The 26,361-nt window shown below is 37.7% G+C and overlaps 1 protein-coding gene across 1 annotated transcript in view; it reads right to left on the reverse strand.

The window, feature by feature from the left end:
• The window catches only part of NLK (nemo-like kinase), a 155,812-nt gene that overhangs the window by 78,166 nt on the left and 51,285 nt on the right, over window positions 1–26,361 (reverse strand). The window contains exon 2 of the mRNA XM_006874222.1: window positions 4,355–4,484. Coding sequence (XP_006874284.1) covers window positions 4,355–4,484 — 130 coding nt within the window. The remainder of the gene's footprint in view (window positions 1–4,354; window positions 4,485–26,361) is intronic.

The following is a 26,361-nucleotide window of genomic DNA, read 5'->3' on the forward strand; positions in this document are numbered from 1 at the left end:
CAAGAAGAATGAAGTCCTTGACAACTTCAATCTTTTCTCCTTTCATAAGAATGTGTTTATTGGTCCAGTGGTGAGGATTTTTGTTTTCTTTACATTGAGATGTAACCCATACCGAAGGCTGTGCTCTTTAATCTTCATCAGTAAATGTTTTAAGTCCTCTTCACTTTCAGCAATCCTTAATAGCCTCATTTTCTTATTTATAATTACCACCATAATCATTCCTGTAAGGAACTGAAATCTCAGCAAACAATATATCTAGTCAAAATGACACTGCCACTTCTGCTACCATTTATAAAAATCTAAATATCTTCATGATTATAAAGCAAATGACAATTTTCTCTAGTCCTTACTGTCTAAATGACAGTTTACAAGTGGGGTTATCCACAGTGATTTGAATCACCTAGCAGATAGTGAAATGTTTAAGTAGAACAGAATCTAACTAGACACTAGAGGCAAGCCTTAAAGATGCCTACCTTTAAAAAGATAAACCTATTTCTATCTGCTTAGTTGTAGCTTTTCTCTGACATAAAAATACCATCCAAATTAAAATCCAACCTTCCTACAATGGCCAGATTAATTAAATACCATTTTCATCATGGTATTCTCTTCTTCTATTCACTCAAGTTTTAAATCTCAAAGGTTCATCTTAAATTTACCTTCTTCATAACCAAAGGAGTTCTGGCATGGCACAGTAAGATAAACAATGGACTGCTAAACACAAGGCTGGTGGCTCAAATCCCCCAATCAGTCACTGGAAACCCTATACAGGTCAGAACCAACTTGACGGCACATAATAACAACCATAACCAAAAGACTTGAGCTGTCTTTGAGTTTTTGAAGTCTACAATTGGCAGCCAACGTGTACCTGAGAAATTCTTTAAAAAAGGGATTCTTGCCTTGGTCTCAAAGCCTGAGGCTTCAGTTTAGTAGGTCTGTGGTGAGACCCAGGAACCTGTATTTTGAAGGCTCTCCTGGTGTGGTATAGTGAATTATCTCACGTCTTTTCTAGCCGTAGTCTATACCTTTCACCAAACAACATTTCTGCCCTACTGGGTAAGAGTAAGAGAAAGTAGGAGAAAATAGTGCTAGGACGACATGACTCAGCTGTGGATGTTCACTATAATTGTAAAAACTTAAAACTCTAGCACAGGTATAAAATGACCTGTCTAAGAACAGGAGGAGGGATCTCACTATCATAAAGAAGAGCCAGGAGTGGCATGTGTGCTCTGGATCCAGAGATCCCCAACACTGAACCTCCTTGGCTCAGTGACATAAACCTGTAACACCAGAGGAGCAGTAGAGCCAAGAGCAAGAGCACAAGACAAGGCAGTGGATTTCCTGGCTCATGGAACAGGTAAAGCTGAATGACTCTGAGCAGGAGCCTTGCTTGCAGAGTGGGGAATCTTCAGGAACTTAATTGGGGAAGTTAGGTTTGCCACTCCCTGGAGCCAGAGCAGAATTTCTTTGGGCTGAAGCTTATGGTGGAGTGTTGTGTCCTGTGGACATTTATTAACAGACCGAAAAGAGCTTTGTAGCATTAGCTGGCCAGAGAGAGGCCTGCCTGTGGGCATGGCTGATGAGAGACTGTCCTGCCTGGAAGAACTGTGCCCTAGAAATCTCTGACCTTGAATTGTAACCTGTTAACTTCCTTAATAAACCCGGTACCTGTGAGTATGGTATCTGAGAAGTAGAGGTGCTATGGAAGTGACGGTTGGTGCCACCCCATTCATTCTAGAACTGGTGATTCTGCTATGCTTTTAGATTTGGTTGTCCTGTTCTTTTCTATGCATACAAGAGACTGTCATGCAGTAAGTAAGTAACCTTTAACCACACAGACCGGCCTCCTATAGCACCTTTATCACAGTATTTATCATATTACAGAAATCATCTAAGCACCATGAGGGCAGAGACAGACCCGTATAAATTAGTGTATTTTAAGCATACAGGATGTGCACTGTATACTTAAATAGATATTTAATGAATGATGATTACTGGCTCTGTAGCTAGACAGATTTAGGCTCTAATCTTTCACTTTGACCTCGGGAAAATTAATTATTAACTCTAAGTCTCATTTTCTTCCTCTGTACAGCAGGGATACCAAGTCCCATTTGACAAGATTTTAAGTGTATGACTTAATATATATATAAAGCATACTTCATGTCTACTTTCCTCAAAAAGCATGTTTTAAATTTTTTTCTATGATTCACATGACCTTCACAATACAATGAAATAGTATCTATCGCCTTAACTACACTGAATACCAGTTGCCTCTTGGATTGGCATTCCACATATACCAGGTATGCTGGCCCTGAGATGCTTCTGGAGATAGATCTAGAAGACAGCAGAATTTCATTATGTATAAAATAATGGTACCATGTACTTTCAACTCCAACTAACTGTTTCACTTTTGAATATTTGCACACTTTCATAGAAGTACAGACACTCTCTTATGCTAGAGCTCAGGAACTCCAAAACAGTGGTTGCTGTGTTTTACTTAGTGTAATTTTCAAGCAGTCAGTTTGTTTCTTTTCTTTTACTACTCACTGTGACACTGTCTTGTAACTTCATTAGTTACTCCATAGGAATGAGTCATGAGCAAAGATACTACCACAGATGAATAGCAGCCTATTACATCATCCCTCCTTTTTATAAACCAGGATTGAATATAATAAATAACTGAAACTCTTAGTAAGCGAATTCCTGATGCCACTTTTTAAATATTTCTTCACCATGGATACCTTTACTTAAGTCTCTGACAACGTATGTAAGATTTGCATTCTCAAGTATTAGGTGGTTTGCAGGTAAACTTGAGAAATGAATAACTAAGCAAGTGCTAGACATCATTCTAAATCACTTACAAAATCTAAGTCATAAATAGCGACTTGAATGATATTTTGAAAGCTATTAAAATACACACACACACACACACACACACACTGCTAGGAAGACTTCCAATTGACTAAAGAACCTACCCTCCCCACCCTCCCCCCACAAATTAGGAAAAAAGGATTTCTAGAGGGGCAACAACAACAAATCAGTAAACTGACGTATGCCAGACTAAGAAGCTTCAAGTGAACCACATTACAAGTATAATATTTCTAATTGTACTAAATACTTCTAACTTTTACAAATTTTTCTTTTAAAGCAAGACCCAAACTTTGGCAAATCAGCTGCCAGACTCACAAGAAATTGTTATTGTGCTGTTCAAGTTTGCATTTCAGCAATTAAGATAGCATACGTTGAGTACTAGATGCAGAATTTGAGACAGATTTTCATCACATAAAATTGAAAACTAAGTAAAAACAGCCCACATGAAAATTTTATATGTATAAAACTTTTAATTCAGAAGTTTAGCTACAGAGAAGCTAGACTCAACTCACCCATGAGTCCTGACATCTCTAAACTCAAAAATAAGATAATCTGAATTATCGTAAGGGCTGTACTTTTTTCTTTCTTTCTTGTGAGGAGAAAGTGCCTTCCCACATCTCTAACTAACCTCTGACTAAAAGTATTTTAAAAAACTAAAGGATAAAAACAAGGCTACATCATGGCTAATAATTTCCATGTAAGCTACTCAGATATTATACCTTGTTTTTGTATTGAGTATTATTTCTCAGCCAAATATTAACATTGCTTTGCATCAACCAATATTTTTTTATCTGTCAATCAATAAATCTTAGAATTCATTTGAACTTGCTCTTTATTCAATCACAAAAAGGGTCTAATTTGCCTCAGGTTTCTAAAACCCTAACAAAAACCTTAGTTGTGGTTTCTTCCTAATTGATGTTCCCTACAAATGTATGCTCTTTTTTATGGCCTTCAAAAATATTTAATAGCATATATTCTTAAAATTCAAAAAGACATTCAGATTGACAAATGGGAGACAAATGGGAGAGTGCACCCACAATTCAGAAGCCAACCTGAAATTTAATAGGTTCACTGTTTTCTAAATTGTAGGTTAGGCCATGAACAATTCATAGCTAATTTTCAAACCTCCAAATAAATATCTGACATAATGGGCTTCTAGGTGATTCTAGCATGCTGCTACGGTTGAAAAACCACTGGCCTCAATGGTAAAAATTTCAGAAAGTCAGAATGACATAAAAAGTATATACAGAAGGCTGGCAAAGTACTGACAGAAAGTACACAAATATATGTGCGTATTTGTCTCTTTTGATCAGAATGTATTAAGTATAAGCCTAAGAATTCTACTATAACCCAACTAGAAATGTGTACTACTTTTTACAGTTTGGCATAAAACTGTAGTTAATGTGCAAATTTTATTTGTACATACCATTAACCCTTTGTAGCTCATTATTAATGCAATTTTCCCCCAAACAGCAATTTCACTTACATTATCATGTTTAAAAAAACACAACATCTTCAATTCCCGGAAGACCCTTTTGCAAGAGACCAGATTCTGGAAGACGTTGGGCATCTTTTTGAGTGCTACTCTCTTTCCATCTCTTGGATCTGTTACTGACCTAAAGAAGCAATATTTGGAGGGAGGGAGGGAAAGACAAAGAAATCAATTCCAGACTTTATTCTTCAAAGTTTCAGATCATGACAAATACCTTTATTTAAAACAGTCTATATTTAAAAACCCACTTAATAATGCTTAAGGTGTCAATGAGAAATATTAAAAAAAAAAAAAAAAAAAAAAGCATACATTACACCTGAGACAGGAAGGAAGGACTACTGGGTATACCAGGACCAATTTTAAGGATGGAATTTAGAGCCATTTTAAAGATTGGGAAGCAAAAGAAGCACAGATTATTAAATAACACAATTAAAGTCAATTTAGTTTGATTCTTTTTTTTCTTTTCAGAACCATATTTAAGATGAAAGAGATGCTCATTCTAAGGATGTAACATTTAGTTCAAAGAAGAGCTCAATTTAAATATTTTGATCTTTGTAAATGAGCATCTTTAATATGTACCTCAGTACCACTATGAAGTGAAAGATGTGTCCTTCTCATTTGTCTAAGTGCCAACTTCCAAAGGGATCCGCCTACCTCCTACATTTCTGATAGCCTTTTAACCCTTTTGTTTCCCAGCTCTTGGTGTGGCATCTGCTTCCTACAATAGTATCTGTTTACATTTATTTGGTAAATATGGCCAATTGGCCATTTGAAAGATTGGTTTTCTGATAATAAACAAAGCTTTCATTTTTCTCCCTTCCACCAATCATACTAAGACTCATCATCCTTGTAAAATGTAATCCTGGCAAGATTTATTTTGGTTGATTCCTGCCTACCATTACCTTTCAGATGTTTCAATGATCCAAAGCTTTGGCTCTCCCTACCACATTTGTGTCATTTATAAATTTCATCTAAATGTTGTCAATGCTTCCATACAGGGCATTCATCAAAGCTTAAGAAAAAACTAAGAATAGATCTTTGCAATACATATGAGGGTAAGCCAAAAAGTATTGCTACTAGGTTCCAGTCTATAAACCCCACTCGTTTATTATAAACAAACCAAGTTTAAAACATGCAGTGGATAGCTGCAGACGAGTTCACTCAGTAATATACTGGACTTAGTCTTACTGTTGTTAAGTGTCGTCAAGTCAGTTCCAACTCAGTGACCTTGTATAGGGTTTCCAAGCAGTGGCTGGTAAGTTTGAACCAACGACCTTGTGGTTTGAACTGATCTTGCAGTCCAGTGCTTTATCCTACAGCACCACACCAGGGGACCAGTCTTACTGTTGTTAAGTACTGTCGAGTCAGTTCTGGCTCATAGCGACCCTGTATAAGGCTTCTGAAAAGAACCTGGTGAACTTGAAATGCCAACCTTGCGGTTCAAATCAACCTTGCAGTCCAGCACATTAAACCAGTCTAACTAGGGCACCTTAAAAAAACCAAAAAATTCTATCAAAACAGAAGCTTTCAAGGGGATCTGCTGGGCCACTTTGATTTAATGCAGAAAGTCAGCTCAGAAGGTTATGACAACTGTCTTTTGAAATTTCAAAGGAGTAAATTTAATAAATTTTCTGAGGGTACAAGACAATCTTGGGGGCTTATTAGGAAGAAGATGAAGTTTTAAGAAAACTGAAAACTACACAGGAAAGTTGCATTGAGTTGTTTTTTTTTTCATCTCAACAATGCACCTGGCTCATTCTTTGAGGGTAGCAAGGGCTGTCTTAGGAGAATTTCACTGAGAAACCTCACCCTAACCACCCTACAACTCTAATCTTGCTCCCTTCAAATTTCTTTTTGTTTCCCAAACTCAAATGAATATTTAGAAGAAACATGATTTGAGTTCCTCAAACTGCCGTTTTGACATGATGTGAATTGAAGAGCAGAAAATTCTTCAAGGAAGGGTTGTTGTTGTTAAATGCTGTCGAGTCAATTCTGACTCATAGCGACCCTGAATAGGGTTTCCGAGGAGTGACTGGTAAGCTTGAAACGGAAACACTCCTTCAGAAGTGTATAGACCTACATGAAGGCTATGCTGAGAAACAATAGTGTCACATTTTTACATTTTTGTTTAATAAAGGGTTCTATGATTTTGTAGCAATACTTTTTGATTCACTTTCTTGTAGCTCTAGAAACCATCCATGAAACTGGACTCCAATCATTAATCTTGGGTATGATTATTTAATTAATCATTCATTCAATTAACTACAATCACTATTTCTTCATTTTGCTTACACGAAGAAATCCCACACCCATCAAATTGCCTTCATGAAAATAAAACATATCCATTATCTACCTATCTAAAATCCACACCAAACTTCTTTCTGAATAGCATGACTTTGAGAATTCATCTTAGTGATTATTTTCTAACTGCTCATGAAAGTTCTAAACTACATGAGAGCTCTTTCTTCCATTTACTGAAAAATTAGTGAAAAATGAAGTATTATCATTTTAAAATTTTCAGTAGCTTGCCATATTAATTCAATGAAGGCCATGAAGGAAATCTAACATTCTTGACTTGTTTAAAAAAACACCTACCAAAACCTACCATACTGCTTGACATCCATTTAAACAAAGAAAGCAAAATAGGGGGGAGATTGAGTATATTATTTGTTATTATTAAGTGCCATTGAATCAGTTCTGATTCATAGCGACCTTGTATAAAGTTTCTAAGGATTTAAATCTTCATGGGAGCAGAAAGCCTAATTTTTCTCCCGCAGAGTGGCTAGTAGGCTCAAACCAAGGACCTTGTGGTTCGCAGTCCAGTGCTTATCGTATAGAGCCACCATGCTCCCCTGAGTATATTATAATTAGACTATTAATTAATAAGTTTGCCCCCCCCCTTATTTACACATTCTGCACTGCATCAAGATATTAGAAGAGAAAAATATCAATGAAATGGCAAGGAAGGACAATTCCAGATCACACAATGCATTCAGTTGTTATGTCTCTTTAGCTTTCTTTATTCTGGAATAGTTACTAAAGTATTTCTTTGTCTTATACAGTCTGTTGTTGTTGCCAAGAGCCATCCAGTTGGTTCTGATTCATAACGAATCTGTATAGGGTTTCTGAGGAGCACATGGTGAGCTTGAATGGCTGACCTTGTGGTTCAAACAGACTTTGCAGTCCAGCACATTAACCTGCAGTGCCACACCAGGACTCGTCTCATTTTCTCAGACCATGTAAGTGTAATTACAGTGAGAGACAGATGATGTCAATCTGCCCCATTGTTGGTGATGTGAACTTTGATCAAGTGGCTGAAGTGTCTCTGTCTGTTTCTCCACTGCAAAATTACTATTTTTTCTCTTTATAACTAGTTAAGTATCTTCAAGTGAGGTATTTCAAAATTATGATAATTTTTGCTTGAATCAAGTATTACTATGATGGTTGTCAAATGGCACTTTAATCATTTTTATCTAACAACTATAAACACAATAAATAGTTTAAAAGATGTATAAATTGATTGAACACAATGCTTTCTCTAAAAACATCACACAGCAAATACACCTTCTCTAGAGACTTCTGAATTCTTACTGACTGATCTTGACCCTATTGTAGTTAGGAAAGTTGCTCTACAATAAACCCACTCCTGGAAATACTTGAGAAAAACCTCAAGGTTAGCACTGTGCCTGGTAATGTTTTAAGGTAAAATTCACAAAGCAGCATTTTATTTTATTATTCATGCAAAAGTCAGTCATGCCTGTGGCTGGTAACAATATAATTCTAATGAATGTGAATGGCAGTTCAGTGATTTCATGCCATGTTGAGTTTGTTCTCTTTTAACTTGGGGTAGCAGGATGCTTTCGTTTAGCACGAGCAGTACTACCAAACACAGATAAATGTGGAAGCATGTCATACAGGAATGCTTTTATTTTGTTACTGAAAGGAGTACTGTGTTTTTTAGTTTGTCTGCTGCTGCAATACCCTGGCTATTCCAACCACAGTTGATAATGAACCCCCAGCTGTAGTGATAATGAACAACACGTAGGGCAATTTTCCTCATTTCAGAAAAAAGGGAGACATCCTTCGATTTATAATTCCCTTGCTAAATGCTGAGTTCTTTAAATAAAACAGTCCAGCTATCATTTCATCTGATTACCTTCTTAAACACTCAAATGACACTAACAGGTGTATACTTCCTAGATTTTAAATTAATGCTTGATTTGGAAAACACCATGTTAAAATTAAAATTTTAAGGATTATACAAGACATAATCCTTTCTCACATCTGCCCAGAATGCATCAATCCTTCTCTGCATTTAGAACACAAGTTGAACTGGTTTTCAAAATGCTAGAAGGATCCACAAGCCACTCTTCAGAGACCTACAGAGTCGGTCAAAACAATTTAATGATAAAACAGAAAACTTTTAAGATTTGGCAAGGTCCATTTTATAGGGTTTTTTAAATTCCAGGAAACTGTGACCAATTTGTATAAATTACCTACTGATAAAAGCAGAAGAGTTGGGAGTGAAGCTTATTACTGGGTATACTTTCCCAGACACAAGAATTTCACATTAAAATATTTTAAATTAGTATAACTAGTCACAAGTGTGATAGTTAAGGTTTTGCATCAACTTGACAGGCCCAAGATGTTCAGTGGCTTGGCAGTTGAGATGTAGTTATTCCCATAATGAGATACAATACAAGGTGATTAGCTCTATGATGAGTTCTGCTATAAGCAATCAATTGAAAGGATGTTTTCTTGAGGGTGTGGCCTGCTTCCAATATATTAAGATGCTTAGGAAGGTTTGTTTAATTTCTGCTGGCTCTGGATCTTACATCTGGCTCATCTTCTGACCTCCAGTTCACTGGACTTGAGCCAGTTGCCTTCTCTATTACCTGAAGAGCCTGGGAGCCATCAGCAGCCTGCCTACCTGCCTTCCATCTCTATAACTGTGAGCCATTTCCTTGACATAAACTTGACTGGTTTGCTTCTCTAGAGAATACAGACTAAAACAGCACAAAAGGAGCCCTGGTGGTGAAGTGATTATAGCACTTGGCTTCTAATCAAAAGGTCGTGGTTCAAACCCACTAGTCACTCTGAGGGAGAAACACTGGCAGTCTGCTTCCGTAAAGATTACAGCCTTTCTAACCCAATGATGTAGTTCTATCCTGTCCTATAAGGTTGCTATGAATCGGAATCAACTCAACAGCAACCAATTGGTTTGGGTTTGATTCAGTCAGCAAGAATCTCAAGAAATGATATACTCATCATTCACTTTCATGTGAAGAATCTTTTCTCCCACAGCATGTATTAGCTGATTTAAAGTTTGTGTTTGTGATACAGGTTTTAAGCTACTCAAAATGTGGCGCTATAGGATAAGTAATGGACCCCAAGGTTGATTTGAAGTGCTAGTGGTTTAAACCCACCAGCCACTCCTTGGAAACCCTGAACAGGGTTGCTATGAGTCAGAACTAACTTGATGGCACTTAACAACAACAAAGCAAATACAAGCAGGTAAGGCAAAAATAAAAAAGGATTACTACTATGGTTCCAATTCATACACACATGGGTGTATTCCAAACAAAGTGTATGTAAACATATCACTGTGATAAGTAGATGAGTCGATGGCTGTAGACAAGTTTTCTCGATAATACGCTGGTCTTAGTCTCATAAGGGTGCCAACAACAAAAAAATCTACTTTTTGTGCTATGTTAAAAAAAAAAAAAAGATTTTGAGGTCTAGGCTAATATTAAAATTTTAATAAAACTCAATTGGACCTCTACCCAAATCACTGAAGCTTTGCAAAAAAAAAAATAAATTTACAGGAGTGTTGCCCCACACATAATAATAGTTTTTAGATGGATCAAATGTTTTAAGGAAGGTTGGAAATGCCTCAAAGATGAGCCAAAAGAGAGAAGACTGTTAACCTCAATAAATGAAGAAACTATGGCTCAAGTCCAAAACCTGATGGAAGACAGCAGAATCACCACTGATGTGAGAGTCACTAAAGCTGTGATCTCACATGATTTGGCAATTTCAATTTTAAGGGAAAATCTTGGCCTCAGCAAGCATTTGGCTCAAAGGTGCCAAAAGTGTTGCACAAAGATCAGCTCTTTGAGCTAGCTTTTTAAAAACCAGGATCAAAACTAGTCAGTCTTTTAAACAGGATCAAAACGAATGAAGACAATTTTATAGAACGAACTGTAACCAGGGACAAGTCTTGGATTTATCAATTCCATCCAGTGACTTTCAAGGGGATCAGTTAGGCCATTTCAATTCAAGGCAGAGAGGCCAGTGCAAAAGGTTATGGTGACCATTTTGGAATTCCAAAGGGGTTATCCTGATAGATTTTCTTAAAGGACATAGGAGGATAACTGGGGCTCATTATGAAGAAGTTTTAAGAAAACCAAAAACTACACTGGTGAGAAAAATGCCAAGAGGAAATATGCATGAGGAGACTTTTTCCATCACAACAATGTACCTGTTCATTCTTCAAAAGTAGCAAGGGCTCTCCTATGGGAATTTTATTGAGAAACCTTACACTGTCCACCTGTTGCTATTAAGTTCCGTCAAGTTGGTTCCAACCCAGTGAGCCTGTATAGGGTTTCTATGGAGCAACTGGTGGATTTGAAGCACCAACCTTGCAGTTAGCAGTCCAGTGCTTACCCTACAGTGCCACACCAGGAACCCTACAGCCCTGATTTTGTCCCTTTAGACATCTTTTTTGTTCCCCAAACTCTAAGAACATTTAAAAGGAACACAATTTGAGACACTAAGGATGCCATTTTGACATGGTATAAATTGAAGAGTGTAGAATTCTTTGTGGAGGGTTAGACAGATAGAAACACTGCCTGCCTTTAGATGTGTATAGACCTAGATATGAGAAAAAAATAGCTTCACATTTTAATATTTTTGTTTAACAAAAGTATCTATGATTTTGTAGGCATACTTTTCGACTTACATTTGTACAATTTATAGTGAGTGCTTTGGCTTGGATTAAGAAAATTAGGTTCTTTTGATTCTATTCATGCAAAAATTGCCATCAGCAATCCTCCACACATACTACAATTACTATGTCAACTGGACCAACACAGTATACATCTCAGGAACAGAACCTCCTTAGCAGATACTAAATATTTAGATTGCCTTCACATTCATTTTGAAATTCCTTAAGTTGTTTTCATTTGTACTATATAAGTCTGCTTGAGAAAAACAATTAGCACTCTATGAAGCGAAATTCTGAAAACAAATACATATAGGCAAATTATAAAAAACAAACTCCTATGTCTTCTTGCCCTCCTCCTCCAAAACACATAAATAAAAAAGCATTTTCATCTTTCATATTTAGATAATTTTTCCATTAGTTGCAATTTTTCTTAATGTTTTTTATTTTATATTTACCCAAATTTGGTATTTGCTGAGTTAGCACTTACATAAGCAAGAGATCCTTTGCCTACTTTTTAAAGATACTTACAAAATGATCCACCAAAGGGGGAAAAAAAAAAGGCTTTATAAAACAGCTAAATCAAAGCAATGAAATAATTCATTCCTTTTCTCATATTCTCCCACCACAATACTATTGATCTTAAGAAGTAAACCACCTATATTTAAATATGAGTTTATCATAAAATTCTGTTAAATAAACATATTTCAAAATGAGAATACATACTCTGGTTTGTGTGCCAAGATAGCAGTTAATTTGACAGCACTGGTCATTCTGTCTGTAGTGAGACACCCAGGGGTTAATACAGGGAGGAAGGATAAAGACCAGGGAAGCGATCCAATATCAGGCTGTCATATTTACTTACCAGTGAGACCTAACTTTAAAGATCCCCTTTTCCCTACCAACAATCACTGGGTAAGTTAAAATGTAGATGAAAAGTCATTTCATGCTAATCCCTGTGGTTTTGGGAATTATTTGATGGTTCTTTAGACCAAGAATTAATTAGCCATTCTTCCTGAAGATGTAGGAGAGATATAGAGACTCCTCTTTTCCCAATCACAGTCAAATATCTCTGTGTGCAGGCGGGTCTCCTGGCAGTAAAGTTGCTATAATGTCTTTTCAATGAAAATGTTCTCATGTTAGATGGTGAACATGACACAACCCGGTCTAGGAAGTGTTCATGGCCCACTAGCCATAGCCCTCTCCTAGAACCAGGCCTATGAATATTGCACAGGAAGGAAAAACAGTTGCAACGAAGGAAGTTTTTGTGCAGCACCAGAAAGGAAGATAATTCACAACACATCTCCGTATTTACATTTTAACAACTTAATCTGGGCATGAAGAGGTTAAAAGGGTAACTAGAGTTAAAAGTTAAAGACTGAGAAATAGGATTCTTTTTTAAAAATATTAAGTAACAATAATTTCTGTTACACATTAAGTTTATAAAGATAGAAAACACCAAAGGAAAGAAACGGACAGTTTTATTCACAAAGCAGGTTTCAAATAACGTGGGTTTGCAAATATCACAAATCTTAATGAATTTAGAAGCAGAAAGTTCACATAAGAGAAAAAATTGTTCTTAATTGACATAGGGGATACTTTATTATTTAATATTTAAGTGGTTAAGCTAACATTTTAAATTACTTACTTTGTATAAAATATAAGTCCCAATATACTATTTGTCAAAAGCAAACTGAATAAATCAATAGCAAAAAAAGGTATTTTTTTTAGATTCATGGAGAAATCTGAATATGGCTTAACATTATACTTATACATAAGTTGTTCATATTTTTGAGAGAGAAAATTTGAGCATGAAATTACTTGGTATCTGAGATTTGTTTTTAAGTTACTTCAACAACAACTATAACAATGGGTTGTTTTTGTTGTTGTTGTGAAGTGCCATCAAGTCGGTTCCAACCCACAGTGATCCCATACAGGGTTTCCAAGGAGCAGCTGGTGAGCTGAAACTGGTGACCTTGTGGTTCAAACCGACTTTACAGAACCAGCACATCAGCCCACAGCATTAATGAAGCACATCTTGACAAATACTGAACCTGGGTGGTAGGTATATAAGGGTCTCATTATATCAAAGTAAAGAAAATAATGTATCTTGAAAATCTTTATAATAAAAAAGGTGAAACTTACATGAGATACTAAACATGATAATATATATTAAAAAAAAAATCCAATACTCAAGATTAAAGTTGTATACAAGAACTCTATATAAAAAGACCATAAAACATTATGCGGGGGTGGGGGGAACATTATGGAGAAGAATCTAAGACTTAAATAAATGGAACATACCAGTAACATGGACTGGAAGGCTCAATATTGTAAAAGTTTTCAGTTCCCTTAAATGACTAAGTACAGGTCCAATCAACACCTCAGTAAGTATTCTTTTTGTGGAACTAGACAAACTAGTTCTAAAAGTTATATGGACATGCAAACATGCTAACAACAGCTAAGAACAAGGTAGGGAAATTTGCTCTATGGGATATGAAGACTTTATAATAAAGTTGTAATTAAGGGAGTGTGATTTTTGGTAAAGAGATTAACAAACAGACCTATGATGTTGTTGTTGTTAAGTACTGTGGAGTCGGTTCTGACTCATAGTGACCCTACACAGAGTTTCCAAGGCTGCAAATCTTTACGGGAGCAGAAAGCCTCATCTTTCTCCCAAGGAACAGCTGGTAGTTTTGAACTGCTGACCTTGAGGTTAGCAGCCCGATTCGTAACCACTACACTACCAGACCTATGATAGAGAAGAAATACGACTTATAAGCATATCCCTATATATATGTTGTTGTTATGTGCTATGGAGTCACTTACAACTCATAGCGACCCCGCAAAGGGTTTCCGAGGCTGTAAATCTTTACAGGAGCAGAAAGCCTCATCTTTCTCCTGCGGAACAGCTGGTAGTTTCAAACTGCTGACCCTGAGGTTAGCAGTCCGATTCATAACCACTACGCAACCAGACTCCTTTGTATATCTAGTAGATAAAGATTATTAAGAAAGAACCTAGTTACTATAAAAATTAGAATAGTCATTATCTTGGGGGAGGGGTTATGCTGGCAACGTTGTTGTTGTTAAATGCCGTCGAGTCCATTCCTGTATAGGGTTTCTGAGGAGCAACTGGTGAATTTGAACCACCAACCTTGTGGTTCAAACCAACCTTGTGGTCCAATGCTTATCGTACAGTGCCATACCAGGACTCCTACTTCTAATCTGGATGTGGAGTCCTGGTGTGGTGCTGTAGGATAATGCACTGGACAGCAAAGTTGGTTTGAACCGTAAGATTGGCAGTTCAAACCTATCAGGCGCTCCTCAGAAACCCTACATAAGTCAGAACTGACTCGATGGCACTAACAACAAGAATTTATCACCAAAAGTTACACAGGTGTACATCTGGTGATAAATTGCTGAGTTATACGTTTTATTATGTGTGTGTCTTGTTATATAATTTAAAAGGTTTTCAAAAAGGCAACCTGCTCAGTTTAATTTTCTAGAATAAAAAATATTTTAGCTTGAACTCTCTAGAATGCATAGTTTTTAAAGAGGTGACACTCCTGTATTTTTTTCATATAGATATATTGCTATAATAGCTGAGAAGATTTTGTCGTTTTTTTCTCTGTGCCACTGGTTCATTCCATAAAGAGGAGGGCACTGCAATATCTTTATGCTTTGGTAGAATTCCAAAGGAATTTGCTTACTTAAAAAAATAAGCGTTTCTTCATCATTACACAAGAATATGCTATTAAGGAGCATTCCACAGGAGAGAGTGCTGTCAGCAGAATTTAGGATAACAGTCCCACCCCAAATCTAATCACTGCTCACATCTCCTAACTTCTATTGTGAAGCAAAATGCTGAAGCAGCCACAATATATAGATGTGTTTTAGCTTTTTAATTAGTTAGCCTTTTAAAAATAACCCAAACCAAAAATATTATAAAAACAAAACAGGAGGCAAGATTTCCAGCTGTGGCAAACTGAAGTGGTCAGCAAATCCTCTCCTCTCAAAGCAACGACTAATAACTGGACAAAACTGTCCAAAAAAAAAAAATCATTTTAGGACATTAGAAAATGCCCAAAATCAAACAACAAGTTTTAAAGTGTTTATTTATGGAAAACTGTGGAACTTTAGGTAAGAGGAGTGGAAGCCAGTAACATTTTTGCTTCGGGTGAATCCCAACCCACCCACTGTGCAGGGCTCACACTGAAAACCAGCAGCTTCACTGACTGAGGTAAGGGACCTGAAGCAGAGTGTGAAAAACTCATACCCACTAGCACCAAATACAACGGGAAAAGTAGAAGGGAAGCCTGCAGCTCGACTAGCTAAAGGCTGCTGACCCAGTTGGGGAGAGGGTCAAACTAACAGAAATCCAGAAATTTAACAAGGAGTTCCTGGAGATGACAAAACAACAAACGGGTAAACTATCCACATATTCCTGGTTAACTGGATGCTACCCACATGTGAAAGAAAGGACGTAAAAGGCCCCTTAAAAAGCAAAAGCTAAGGTACACTTGAAAACTGAATGAGCTCCCAGACCACACACAGATCAATCAGCGGAGGGTGAAAGTCCTACAGGTTGGAAGTGTTTGGCTGTCTGCTGAGTTTATATAGCTATAAGGACAGGTAAAAAATTTAAATTAAAACAGTATATAAGTAAAGACATGAATGCCAATCACTGAGGAGGAGAAATATTCTGCACATTAAATCCGGATGATTTTTCAAAAATAATCAAATATGAAGCTTCTTGCAGAGCCTCTGCATTACATTACATAGGTGGAATCCTGAACCCCATCCAGAATCTTCAGAGGAGGGAAATTTCCACTTAACTTCTTGAAAGAAAGACCGACAGGAAAAATACAAAACAATATAGGCAGACTGACTAATTACAACAAGAACAAGCAAGTTGCTCACCCAGGAGACATCAAGGCAAGTGGTTGGGTCCTCTCAGAGCAAACCCTCTTCCAAGACTAAGACTCAATGGGAATGCACGCTCTGATTGGTGGTGACCACATTCATCACTGATAAGGGGAAGTGAGGGGAAAACAGCAATGAAGCTGTGAGCTAAGTCCTACAACGTTCAATAGACTCCTGTGAACCCAGGTGGAGACCTGGTTGGCCAGCAGTGTGGCAAGACCTGGGGAGTCCTGGGCCCAGAGTCAGTGACATAGCCACAGAGATCTAGAGTGGAGAGTAAAGCATTCAGCTGATAAGAAGAGAGGGCATATGCATAAGAACACCCACATTTGCAGATAATACCCACTTGACCTGGCTTCAATGACTAGATATTCAGAACTCAACTAGAAGAAGAAAGAAGAGGGAAAAAAGAGTAATCTGATACAATTTAATGAACTTGACCTACACCTATGGATGCAGTAGCTCAAAAGAGGGAACAAATCTTTACAGCAAGGATCATTCCCACCCTCTCCACACATGGAGAGGGCAAGGATGGACACCTTGGGCATTGGCTACCCAAAATGGGGGGAGGGGGGCTACAAAGGCAAGAAATGACTGGCTTACAAGCTTTCAAGAGGGAACCTAGATCCAGAGAGTGTGGAGGAAGGTTGAATCTCCAATGAGTAGTATCCAATCTGTCTAGGCGGGGCTGATGAAATGAAATGCGGATAGGTCTCTTGTGATACAACAGTGAATAATTGTTAGCAGGACTGATTGTGAGGGCTGGAAATGTAAAGACAGATGTTTTGTAGCAGAGGTTCCTGGAACCATCCAGGGAGAAGAGTTGAGAGCGGGATCCTACCCACAGAAGCAGTGATGCCTGAGATGGAGGCAGAGATGACGACGTGGAGAGATGGAGCAGCTGGGGACTTTAGACACTAGAGGGAGAGGGGCTGTGTGCTGACAACAGAGGGGCAGGCTTGTAGTGTATACCCAATGGTTGGGTGATAATGCATGGAGGAGATTGTAACCATGGCAATGAAACAATATACGATAGGATGAATGTAAAACTAATGTTCTCACATGTAAACTAACACATAATTCACAATAAAACATTAAAAAAAAAAGTCTGTGGTTACACAGATAGATATGGATACATATTTTTGTATATTGTTAAACTGTTAAGTGCTGTTGAGTCTGTTCTGACTGTATAGGGTTTCTGAGGAGCAGCTGGTGGGTTTGAACTGCCGACCTTGTGGTTTGTAGTCCAGTGCTGATCCTACAGTGCCACACCAGAAGTCCTCTTTGTGTATAGAAAGATATGTATGAGTCAATGCATGTGCATGTATGGCAGTATCGGTAGGCACATGTGTGTGCATTTGTATGTGCTGCGTATTTATCCATATAATAAACCACACAGGGGGCACAGTTATGGAGCCTTCATAGGCCTATCCAGACAACTGTCGGGATTGGTTTTCGGAGTTAAAAGACTGGAGACCACAGTCTCATGGGACAACTCAGTCAACTGGCAAAACATAGGTCACAAAATAATTTTCTACATCCTAATTTGATAAGTAGCAGCTGAAGTTTTAAAAACTTGCAAAGGCTCAAAAAAGAAACTAATCCACAAGATTAGTAGCCCACACAAACCTCAGCCTCTACTAATCTAAAGACCAGAAGAACTAGATAGTACCTAGTCATCACTACCAAATAGTGTGACCAGGGACACAATAGGCGGTCCCAGGTAGAATGAAAAATAATATAGAACAAAACTCAAAGTACTAAAAAAGTCAGACCTATTGGACCAAAAAGAGACTAAAACCCCTGAGCTATCGCCCTAAAACGACCTTTGAACATAGAATTGAAGCTATCTCTGCAGGTTGCCTTTCAATCAAATAATAAATTGGCTTATAAAACAAACAGTAGCCATCTGTGAGTAATATATTCTCTTAAACAATGAACTATTTAAGACCAGTCAACATTTAACCAAAAGCAAAGGTGGGAAGGCAAGGAGGGTAAGAGAAGATAAAACAAATTAAACAATTAAAACAAAACAAATAGAACAGAAAGAAAAATAAGAACGCTGACACAAGGTAAAAATTGCAAGCAATTTAACTGCACAAAATAATCTGTATAAAATTATTAAAGAGGTACCCAATTTGCTGTGTAAAGTTTTGCCTAAAACAATTAAAAATTTTATTTTTTACCATAACTGATTTATTCAGAGTAATCTACCTTTTGTAGTAAGGAGCTCTGGTAGCTTAGTGGTTACGAATCGGCCTGCTAACCTCAGGGTCAGCAGTTCGAAACTACCAGCTGTTGCATGGGAGAAAATTGAGGTTTTCTGCCCCCGTAAAGATTTACAGCCTCGGAAACCCTGTACAGTCACTATGAGTCGGAACTGACGCCGCGGCACATAACCATCACCACTTTTTGCAGTGTTTCTCAAATTTTAGTCTAGTTTCTAAATTTGTGTAAAAAGTTATACATTTCAGTTCTCATTTTGATTTTGTCTACTTTATTACATGGGTCTTTTCTTTGATCCTTTTGTAATTAACTAGTCCATTTATTTTTTTTCCTTGTTTGTTGAAATAGGAACGTAGAGTTGAATAAAACACTAAAATTTAGCTTTGGCAGAAGAACATCATGTTTAGTAAAGGGTCAGTGAAAAAGGGAAAGATTCTTAATGAGGTGAATTGACACAGTAGCTGCAAAAATGGGCTCAAACTACTTAACAATTGTGAGGATGGTGCAGGACAGGGTAGTGTTTCACTCTGTTGTACTGAGGGTCACTACGAGTCAGAACCAACTGGACGGCACCTAACAACAACAAAATGCCTGGAGGAACTGGCCAGGAGGGTTTTCATATGTCTTTCAAGCAGTATAGTTTTTGTAGTATTTCCTTTCTATTTTCCTATGTTTTTGCAACTCATTTCTAATGTTATTACACCATAATCTGAGGGTGTTCTATGTAATATTTATGCTGGAAGTATTTACTGAGAAACTGTGTATATTCAAATCTGTACAATTAAAATTAAGTGCACATGTCCATTAGTTCCCTTTCTTTCTCTCATATAAGTAACTTAGTATATCACTAAGGGAAATTAGCATTTGGCTTATTTGAACTGAAATCCTAACAGTGAGACATTATTATATCCATCCTGGTGTGGAACTGTGGGGTTAACGCGCTGGACTGCAAAGTCGGCTTGAACCACAAGGTTGGCAGTTCTAGCTCACCAGTGGCTCCTTGGATACCCTATATAGGGTCGTTATGGGTCAGAACCTACTCAGTGGCACTTAACAACAATTCAAGTATTATGGCATATAGCTCTTGTATTTATCAGTTCCTTATTTTCTGTTATTTTACCAAGCATACAATTGCTGGCATATAAGACGTATGGTTTGTATGACATCTCAATTTTACAAAGGAATTTGGGTATACATGAATTTAAAATGATAATATATAGGAAGATACTATTTGGTTAATATAAATAAAGGGCATTAGGTATATTAGAAGAATTTAGTTGAGCATCAGTTCTGAAATACTCAGTCTACAAACTGTAAAAAAAAAAAAAAAGAACCTTATTTTGGGTATGTTTTTAATAAATATGAATAGTGGGGCATGTAAATCATTATTTTATATATTTTATGCTAGGCTGTTGCATCATAACATGGATACTTTCGATACAAGATAAATTTTGGAAAACATATTTGGGAAAAATGCACAAGCAAATATTATAATTTACTCCTGATTTTAAATTACTGTTAAGTACAGCAACAAAGGAAATTAAATAAATCACTCATAATAGGAAGAGCTAACATTGCAAACAGTATTTTTTCCCACATGTTGCTATTCTGACATCCTTGGCTTTAGGTACCGAAGGCTTCTGGCAGCAGACAGGGAGCAGAATGGCTCTAAATGAACAGGACAATCACATTTAGCTAACGATGCTAACTACTCCTGATATAGCTGGGGAAATGGGGTGGGGTGGGGGAGGTCAAAAGCTGCTAGCAGGAGATAACAAGGGCTTTCTTCCATGGATTTTGGGTGAATCACCAGGTCTTTTTTATGGCTCACTTAAAAAATGGTGTGTGTGTGTGTGTGTGTCTGGCTGCCCAAATATCTGGCAAGGGTCTATCTACCTGATTACTGAGACCTTTTTTCTCCAAATCTAGTTTTTTCCAGCAAATGACACCTGCAACCCTTTAAGAGGAAAGGATATTTCTATCCATTTGAAAGGCCTGTTATCTGGAAGGAAAGAAATGAAAATAGCATCCTAGGTTTAGAACTGAAGCATTCCCACCTTTTGGCCAAACAATAACTTAAAATTTTCATTTACCAGTTTAAAACCGTAACTGCAAACTATAAAATCTCATGTAAAGAGCAGTATGACTGGGATGCATTTGCTTCAGCTACCACTCATTAGCCATGTTAGAGAAGACAGCTGTTATACCAAAGCTAGAATTTCAGATGTATCCTTCATGTTAGTAGGATCCTCAACCTTCCTTTGGGATGTGAATTAAAAAGACAATGTTGGGTGAAAGGAGATACCTCTGTTTCCTTCATTTCAACTATGATGGAAAACTTGAACCAAAGAGGCAATTAAAGACTGTCAATGTAGCATGTGGTTGAACACAGGGAAATAAATGGTCTGCTGTCTTGTATTTTACAGAGGAACTGACACCTAACAGAAAACCACCTAAAGAATGGTGAGCTACTAAGTCAAGTGAAACAAAAGGGGATTGGGAGAAGGTGGACATAAGAAAACGATTAAGATGAATTTAGAATTTCAGAAAGATGTTTACCTGTGCTTTATTGACTATACAAAGGCTTTCGATTGTGTGGATCATGACAAGCTATCATAACATTGCAAAGTAAAAGTATTCCAAAAAACTTAATTGTGCTCATAAGGAATCTGTACATGGACGAAGAAGCAGTTGTTCAAACAGAACATGGGAACACTGAATGCTTTAAAATTAAAAAAGATGTGTGACAAGGTTACATTCTTTCACCATACTTATTCAACCTGTATGCTGAGCAAATACAAGAAGCTGGGTTCTATGAATAAATACATGGCATCAGGATTGGAGGAAGACTCATTAACAACATGTGATATGCAGATGACACAACCTTGTTTGCTGAAAGTGAAGAGGACTTAAAATATTTACTGATAAAGATCAAAGAACACAGCCTTCAGTATGGATTACATCTCAATATCAAGAAAACAAACCTCCTCACCACTGGACCAATAAACAACATTCTTATCAACGGAGAAAAGATTGAAGTTGTCAAGGACTTCATTCTTCTTGGATCAACTATCAACACTCATGGAAGCAGCAGTCAAGAAATCAAACGATGTATTGCATTAGGCCAATCTGCTGCACAAGACCTTTTTAAAGTGTTGAAGAGCAAAGATGTCAGAGCTTGAGGACTAAGGTGTGCCTGACCCAAGCCATGGTATTTTCAATAACCTCATATGCATGCAAAAGCTGGACAGTGAATAAAGAAGACCGTAGAAGAATTGATGAATTTGAGTTATGGTATGGGAGGAGAATATTGAAAGTGCCATGGGCTGCCCAAAGAACCAATAGATCCGTTTTGGAAGAAGTGCAGCCAGTGTTCCCTGGAGGCCAGGATGGCCAAACTTTGTCTCTTATACTTCGGACATATTGTCAGGAGGGAGCAGTCGCTGGAGAAGGATATCATGTTTGGTAAGGTGGAGGGTCAGAGAAAAAGAGGAAGACCCCCAACGAGATGGAATGGCCAAGTGGCAGCATCGAGGGACTCAGGTGTGGCAACAGTAGTGAGGTTGGCCCAGGATCGTGTAGTGTTTCGTTCTGCTGTGCATAATGTCGCTATGAGTCGGTACCAACTTGATGGCACCTAACAACAACAACAACAACAACAGAGCTAGAATAGCATCAGTTTGATCTTTAGTAGTTTCTTAACGTTCTTGAACATACAGGATCTTGTAAAAATCTGATGACTCTCTTTAATACTATTATTACCAACTCCTATCAAATAACTGCATGTGGCACTGTGGGCTAATGTTTCAGACTGCAAAGTCATTTGCACTGCAAGGTCCATGGTTCATGCTCACCAGCTGCTCCTTGGAAACCCTATACAGGATTTCTATGGGTCGGAATAGACTCAACAGCACTTAACAACAATAACCAAATAACTGCAAGTTACTTCCTTGTGGACCCTGATCTCTGAATCTCTCTTTGAGAGCCTTGCTCTGCTTGCTGTCAATTTCACCTCAAGAAGAATGAAACAAACCGTCAATGAGGATAAGAAACATCAAGTTTATGTGCTAAAAAAAAAAGACTATTGGAAAGCTACTACTTTACAGAATCCAAAATAACCTAGGCCCATCTTCCAATGACTAGCTCCACTTTGATGAAGTCAAAATTATTGTTTATATGTAGCAATTTGTTATCAGGCCACAAGAGAAGCAAATCAGAAAGTAAGAAACTGCCGAGATCTAATTGAGAAAGAGGCTAGAAAAGCAGCTGTCAAAGTTTTTATTCCATATTGTAAAATCCCTGCTCTGCTTTCAAAGAATATAGTACTGTAGGTGAATAATATAGTACTGTGAGCATCAGACAGAAAAAAAAAATACTCATCCTTAGATAAAGGATTAACAGGGAATCTCTTTTAAGTAACAAAGGGATTCTGAAATGTTGAAATCATTAAATAGCAATTGTTGGTGTTGTTAAGAGCTGTCAAGTGGACTCATAGAGACCCTGTATAGGGTTTCCAAGGAGCAGCTGGTGAGTTTGAATTACCAACCTTGCGGGTTCAAACAGACCTTGCAATCCTGTGCATTAACCCACAGCGCTAAACCAGGACTCCAACTAGCAATTAAACCAGTAATAGAAATCAAGTGAACATATACAACAAACGATTAATTTATTGGCAAAATTAGCAGGTAAAGTGGTCAGCATAAGTTCCTGAAAGACTTACTCTTAAAATTTTTTCCCTTGGAACTTTTGTCTAAATTACAAAATCAATCGGAGCTTAAGCAATATACACTATTGTGGTGCTACAGGACAATGTGCTGGACGGACTGCAAGGTCAGTTTGAACCACAAGGTCAGTGGTTCAAACCCACCAGCTGCTCCTTGGAAACCCTATATAGGGTCACTATGGGTTGGAACTGGCTCGATGGCACTTAACAACAAGCATAAGAAGCTATTAGATTTTTACCTCTTTTCAAAAGTATATCTTCAAAATTTGGTTTAAAACGTTCTTTACTGAACATACAGTAATCAAAACAGGCAGGATGGTGAGAACAGACATAAGGGCCAAGGGAATATAATTGAGAATCCGGATATAAACTTATACATCTATGGCCAATTGATTTTTTTTTACAAAGTTGCCAAGTCCACTCAATGGAAAAGAACAGTCTCTTCAACCATTTGCAGAATAAAGTTGGATCCCTACCTCAGGGTGGGAATGGTTGTGTGCCATCCAGAACCCTCTATAAGGTTTCCAAAGCTATAAATCTTTATAGAAGTAGTGGTTGGTAGATTTGAACTGCTGATCTTGTATTAGAAGCCCAATTCATAACCCACTATGCTACCTGGGCTCCTCCCTACCTCATACCCTCATCTTACATATAAAATGTAACTCAAATGGATGAACAACATAAATATATGAACAAAAAGACAAGGTAAATGTTCAGGGTCTTGTATTTAGTAAAGATTCTTAAATACAACACCAAAATTATAAAAAGCAAAATTGGATACATTGGACTTCACGGAAAATAACAACAACAACAAAAAAAGGTTTGTGCATAAAGGCCACCATCAAGAAAGTGAAAAGACAAAATCTATAGAATGGAAGAAATGATTTGGAAATCATGTATCTGATCAGAGGTTAATATCCAGATTATGTAAAGTATGAGAAGGCTTCAAAAGTTTGTGGGAAAAAATGAATTGAAACATAATGGAATTTTTCCAAGAACTTTTTGAAGCCCCTTCATACTTCTACAACGCAACACATGAGGAAAAGACTTGAATAAACATTTCTCCAAGGAAGAAATGGTCATCAGGCACATGAATAGATGTGCAATATGATTAGTCATTGTTGTTGCTGTGAAATGCAAATAAACACCACAATGGGATACTACTTCATATCCACTTCTTGTTAAGTGCTATCAAGTAGGTTCTGACTTACAGGGGTTCCAATAGTCCAGGTGTGCCACTATAGGGTAAACAATCCAGTGCTTAACCTACAGTGCCACAACAGAATGCCTCATACCCATTAGGAAAATAACAAGTGTTGGTGAGGACATAGAGAAACTGGAACTCTTGCACTGCTGGTGGAAATGTAAAATGGTATGGTATTCGTTGTTGTTGTTATTAAGTGCCATCGAGTTGGTTCCAACCCATAGCGACCCTGGATAGAGTTTCCAAAGAGCAGCTGGTGAGCTTGAACCACCAACCTTGCAGTTCAAACGGCTTTGCAGTCGGGCACAGCGCCACACCAGGACTCCTAAAATAGTTCAGCCACTGTGGAAAAAAGTTTGGTAGTTTCCCCAAAAGCTAAACATAGCGTTACCAAGTTGTTGTTGTTATTGTAGTTGCTACTGAGTTGGTTCCTACTCATAGCAACCCTATGTACAACAGAATGAAACACTGCACAGTCTTGCATCATCCTCACAATCACTGCCATGGTTGAGACCAATGTGGTAGCCACTGTGTTAATCCACTTTGTTGAGGGTCTTCCTCATTGTCAATGACCTTCTACTTTAACAAGTATGATCAGGGGTTGCTCCTTTTTGATCACATGTCCAAAGTATGAGAAATGAAGTCTTGGCATCCTTGTTTCTAAGGAACATTCTGACTGTGCTTCTTCTAAGACACTTTGTTTTTCTGGAAGTCCATGGTAATCTCAGTATTTTCCACCAACATCATAATTCCAGTGCATCCATTTCTCAGGTCTTCTTTATTCATCATCCAACTTTCCCATGTATATGAAATGACTGACAATACCATGGTTTGAGTCAGGTGCACCTTAGTCCTCAAAGTGTTATTTTTGCTCTTTAACACTTTAAAGAGTTATTTCGCAGCACATATGCCCATTACAATATATCATTTGATTTCTTGACTTCTGCTTCCAGTTCACTGTGGATCCAACGTCAATCTTTTCTCCGTTTTTCATGATGTTGTTCATTGGACCAGTTGTGAGGATTTCTATTTTCTTTACATTGAAGAGTAATCCATACTGAAGGTTGTGTTCTTTAATCTTCATCAGTAAGTGCTCCAAGTCTTCTTTGCTTTCAGCAAACAAGACTGTACAGTCTGCATATTGCAGATTATTAATGAGCCTTTCTCCAATCTTGCTACCACATTCTTTTTCATACAGTCCAGCTGCAAGATTATTTGCTCAGCATACAGACTTAATAAATATGGTACAAGCATACAACCCTGACATACACATTTCATGCTTTTAAACCATTCATATCCCCTTGTTCTGTTCGAATGACTGCCTCTTGGCCTATGTACAGGCTCATTATGAGTACAATTGTGTGTTCTGGAATTCCCATTTCTCAAAATGTTATCTATAGTTTACGATGATCCACAGTCGAATGCCTTTGCATAGTCAATATCGCACAAAGTGAACATCTTTCTGGTATTCTCTGCTTTCAGCTAAGATCCATCTGATACTGCTAATCATATTCCTCATTTCACATCCTCATCTGAATCCGGCTTGAACTTCTGGCAGTTCCCAGTCAATGTGCTGACTGCTGCAACTGGTTTTTATCTTCAGTACAATTTTAATTGCATGTAATATTAACGCTATTGTTCTAGACGTTATCCTTGTTGCCGTAGTCAATTCTAACACACAGAGATCCTGTACAGGGTTTCTGGGGAACAACTGGTGGGTTTGCACTGTCAACCCTGTGGTTAGCAGTCCTGTGGTTATCCTACAGTGCTACAGGGATGCCTAGAAGTTACCATGCTGTTATCGTGAAGTGCTGTAGAGCTGGTTCCCACTCAGTGACCCCGTGTAGGATTTCCAAGGAGTAGCTGGTGAGTTTGAACTGCCAACCTTACTGTTCAAACCGACCTTGCAATCCAGCGTATTATCCCGCAGTGCCACACCAGGACTCCATATGAACAAGCAATTCCACTCCTAGTATATGCCC

This window comes from Chrysochloris asiatica, unplaced genomic scaffold (genome assembly GCF_000296735.1).
Source record: "Chrysochloris asiatica unplaced genomic scaffold, ChrAsi1.0 scaffold00266, whole genome shotgun sequence".
NCBI classification, from domain to species: domain Eukaryota; kingdom Metazoa; phylum Chordata; class Mammalia; order Afrosoricida; family Chrysochloridae; genus Chrysochloris; species Chrysochloris asiatica.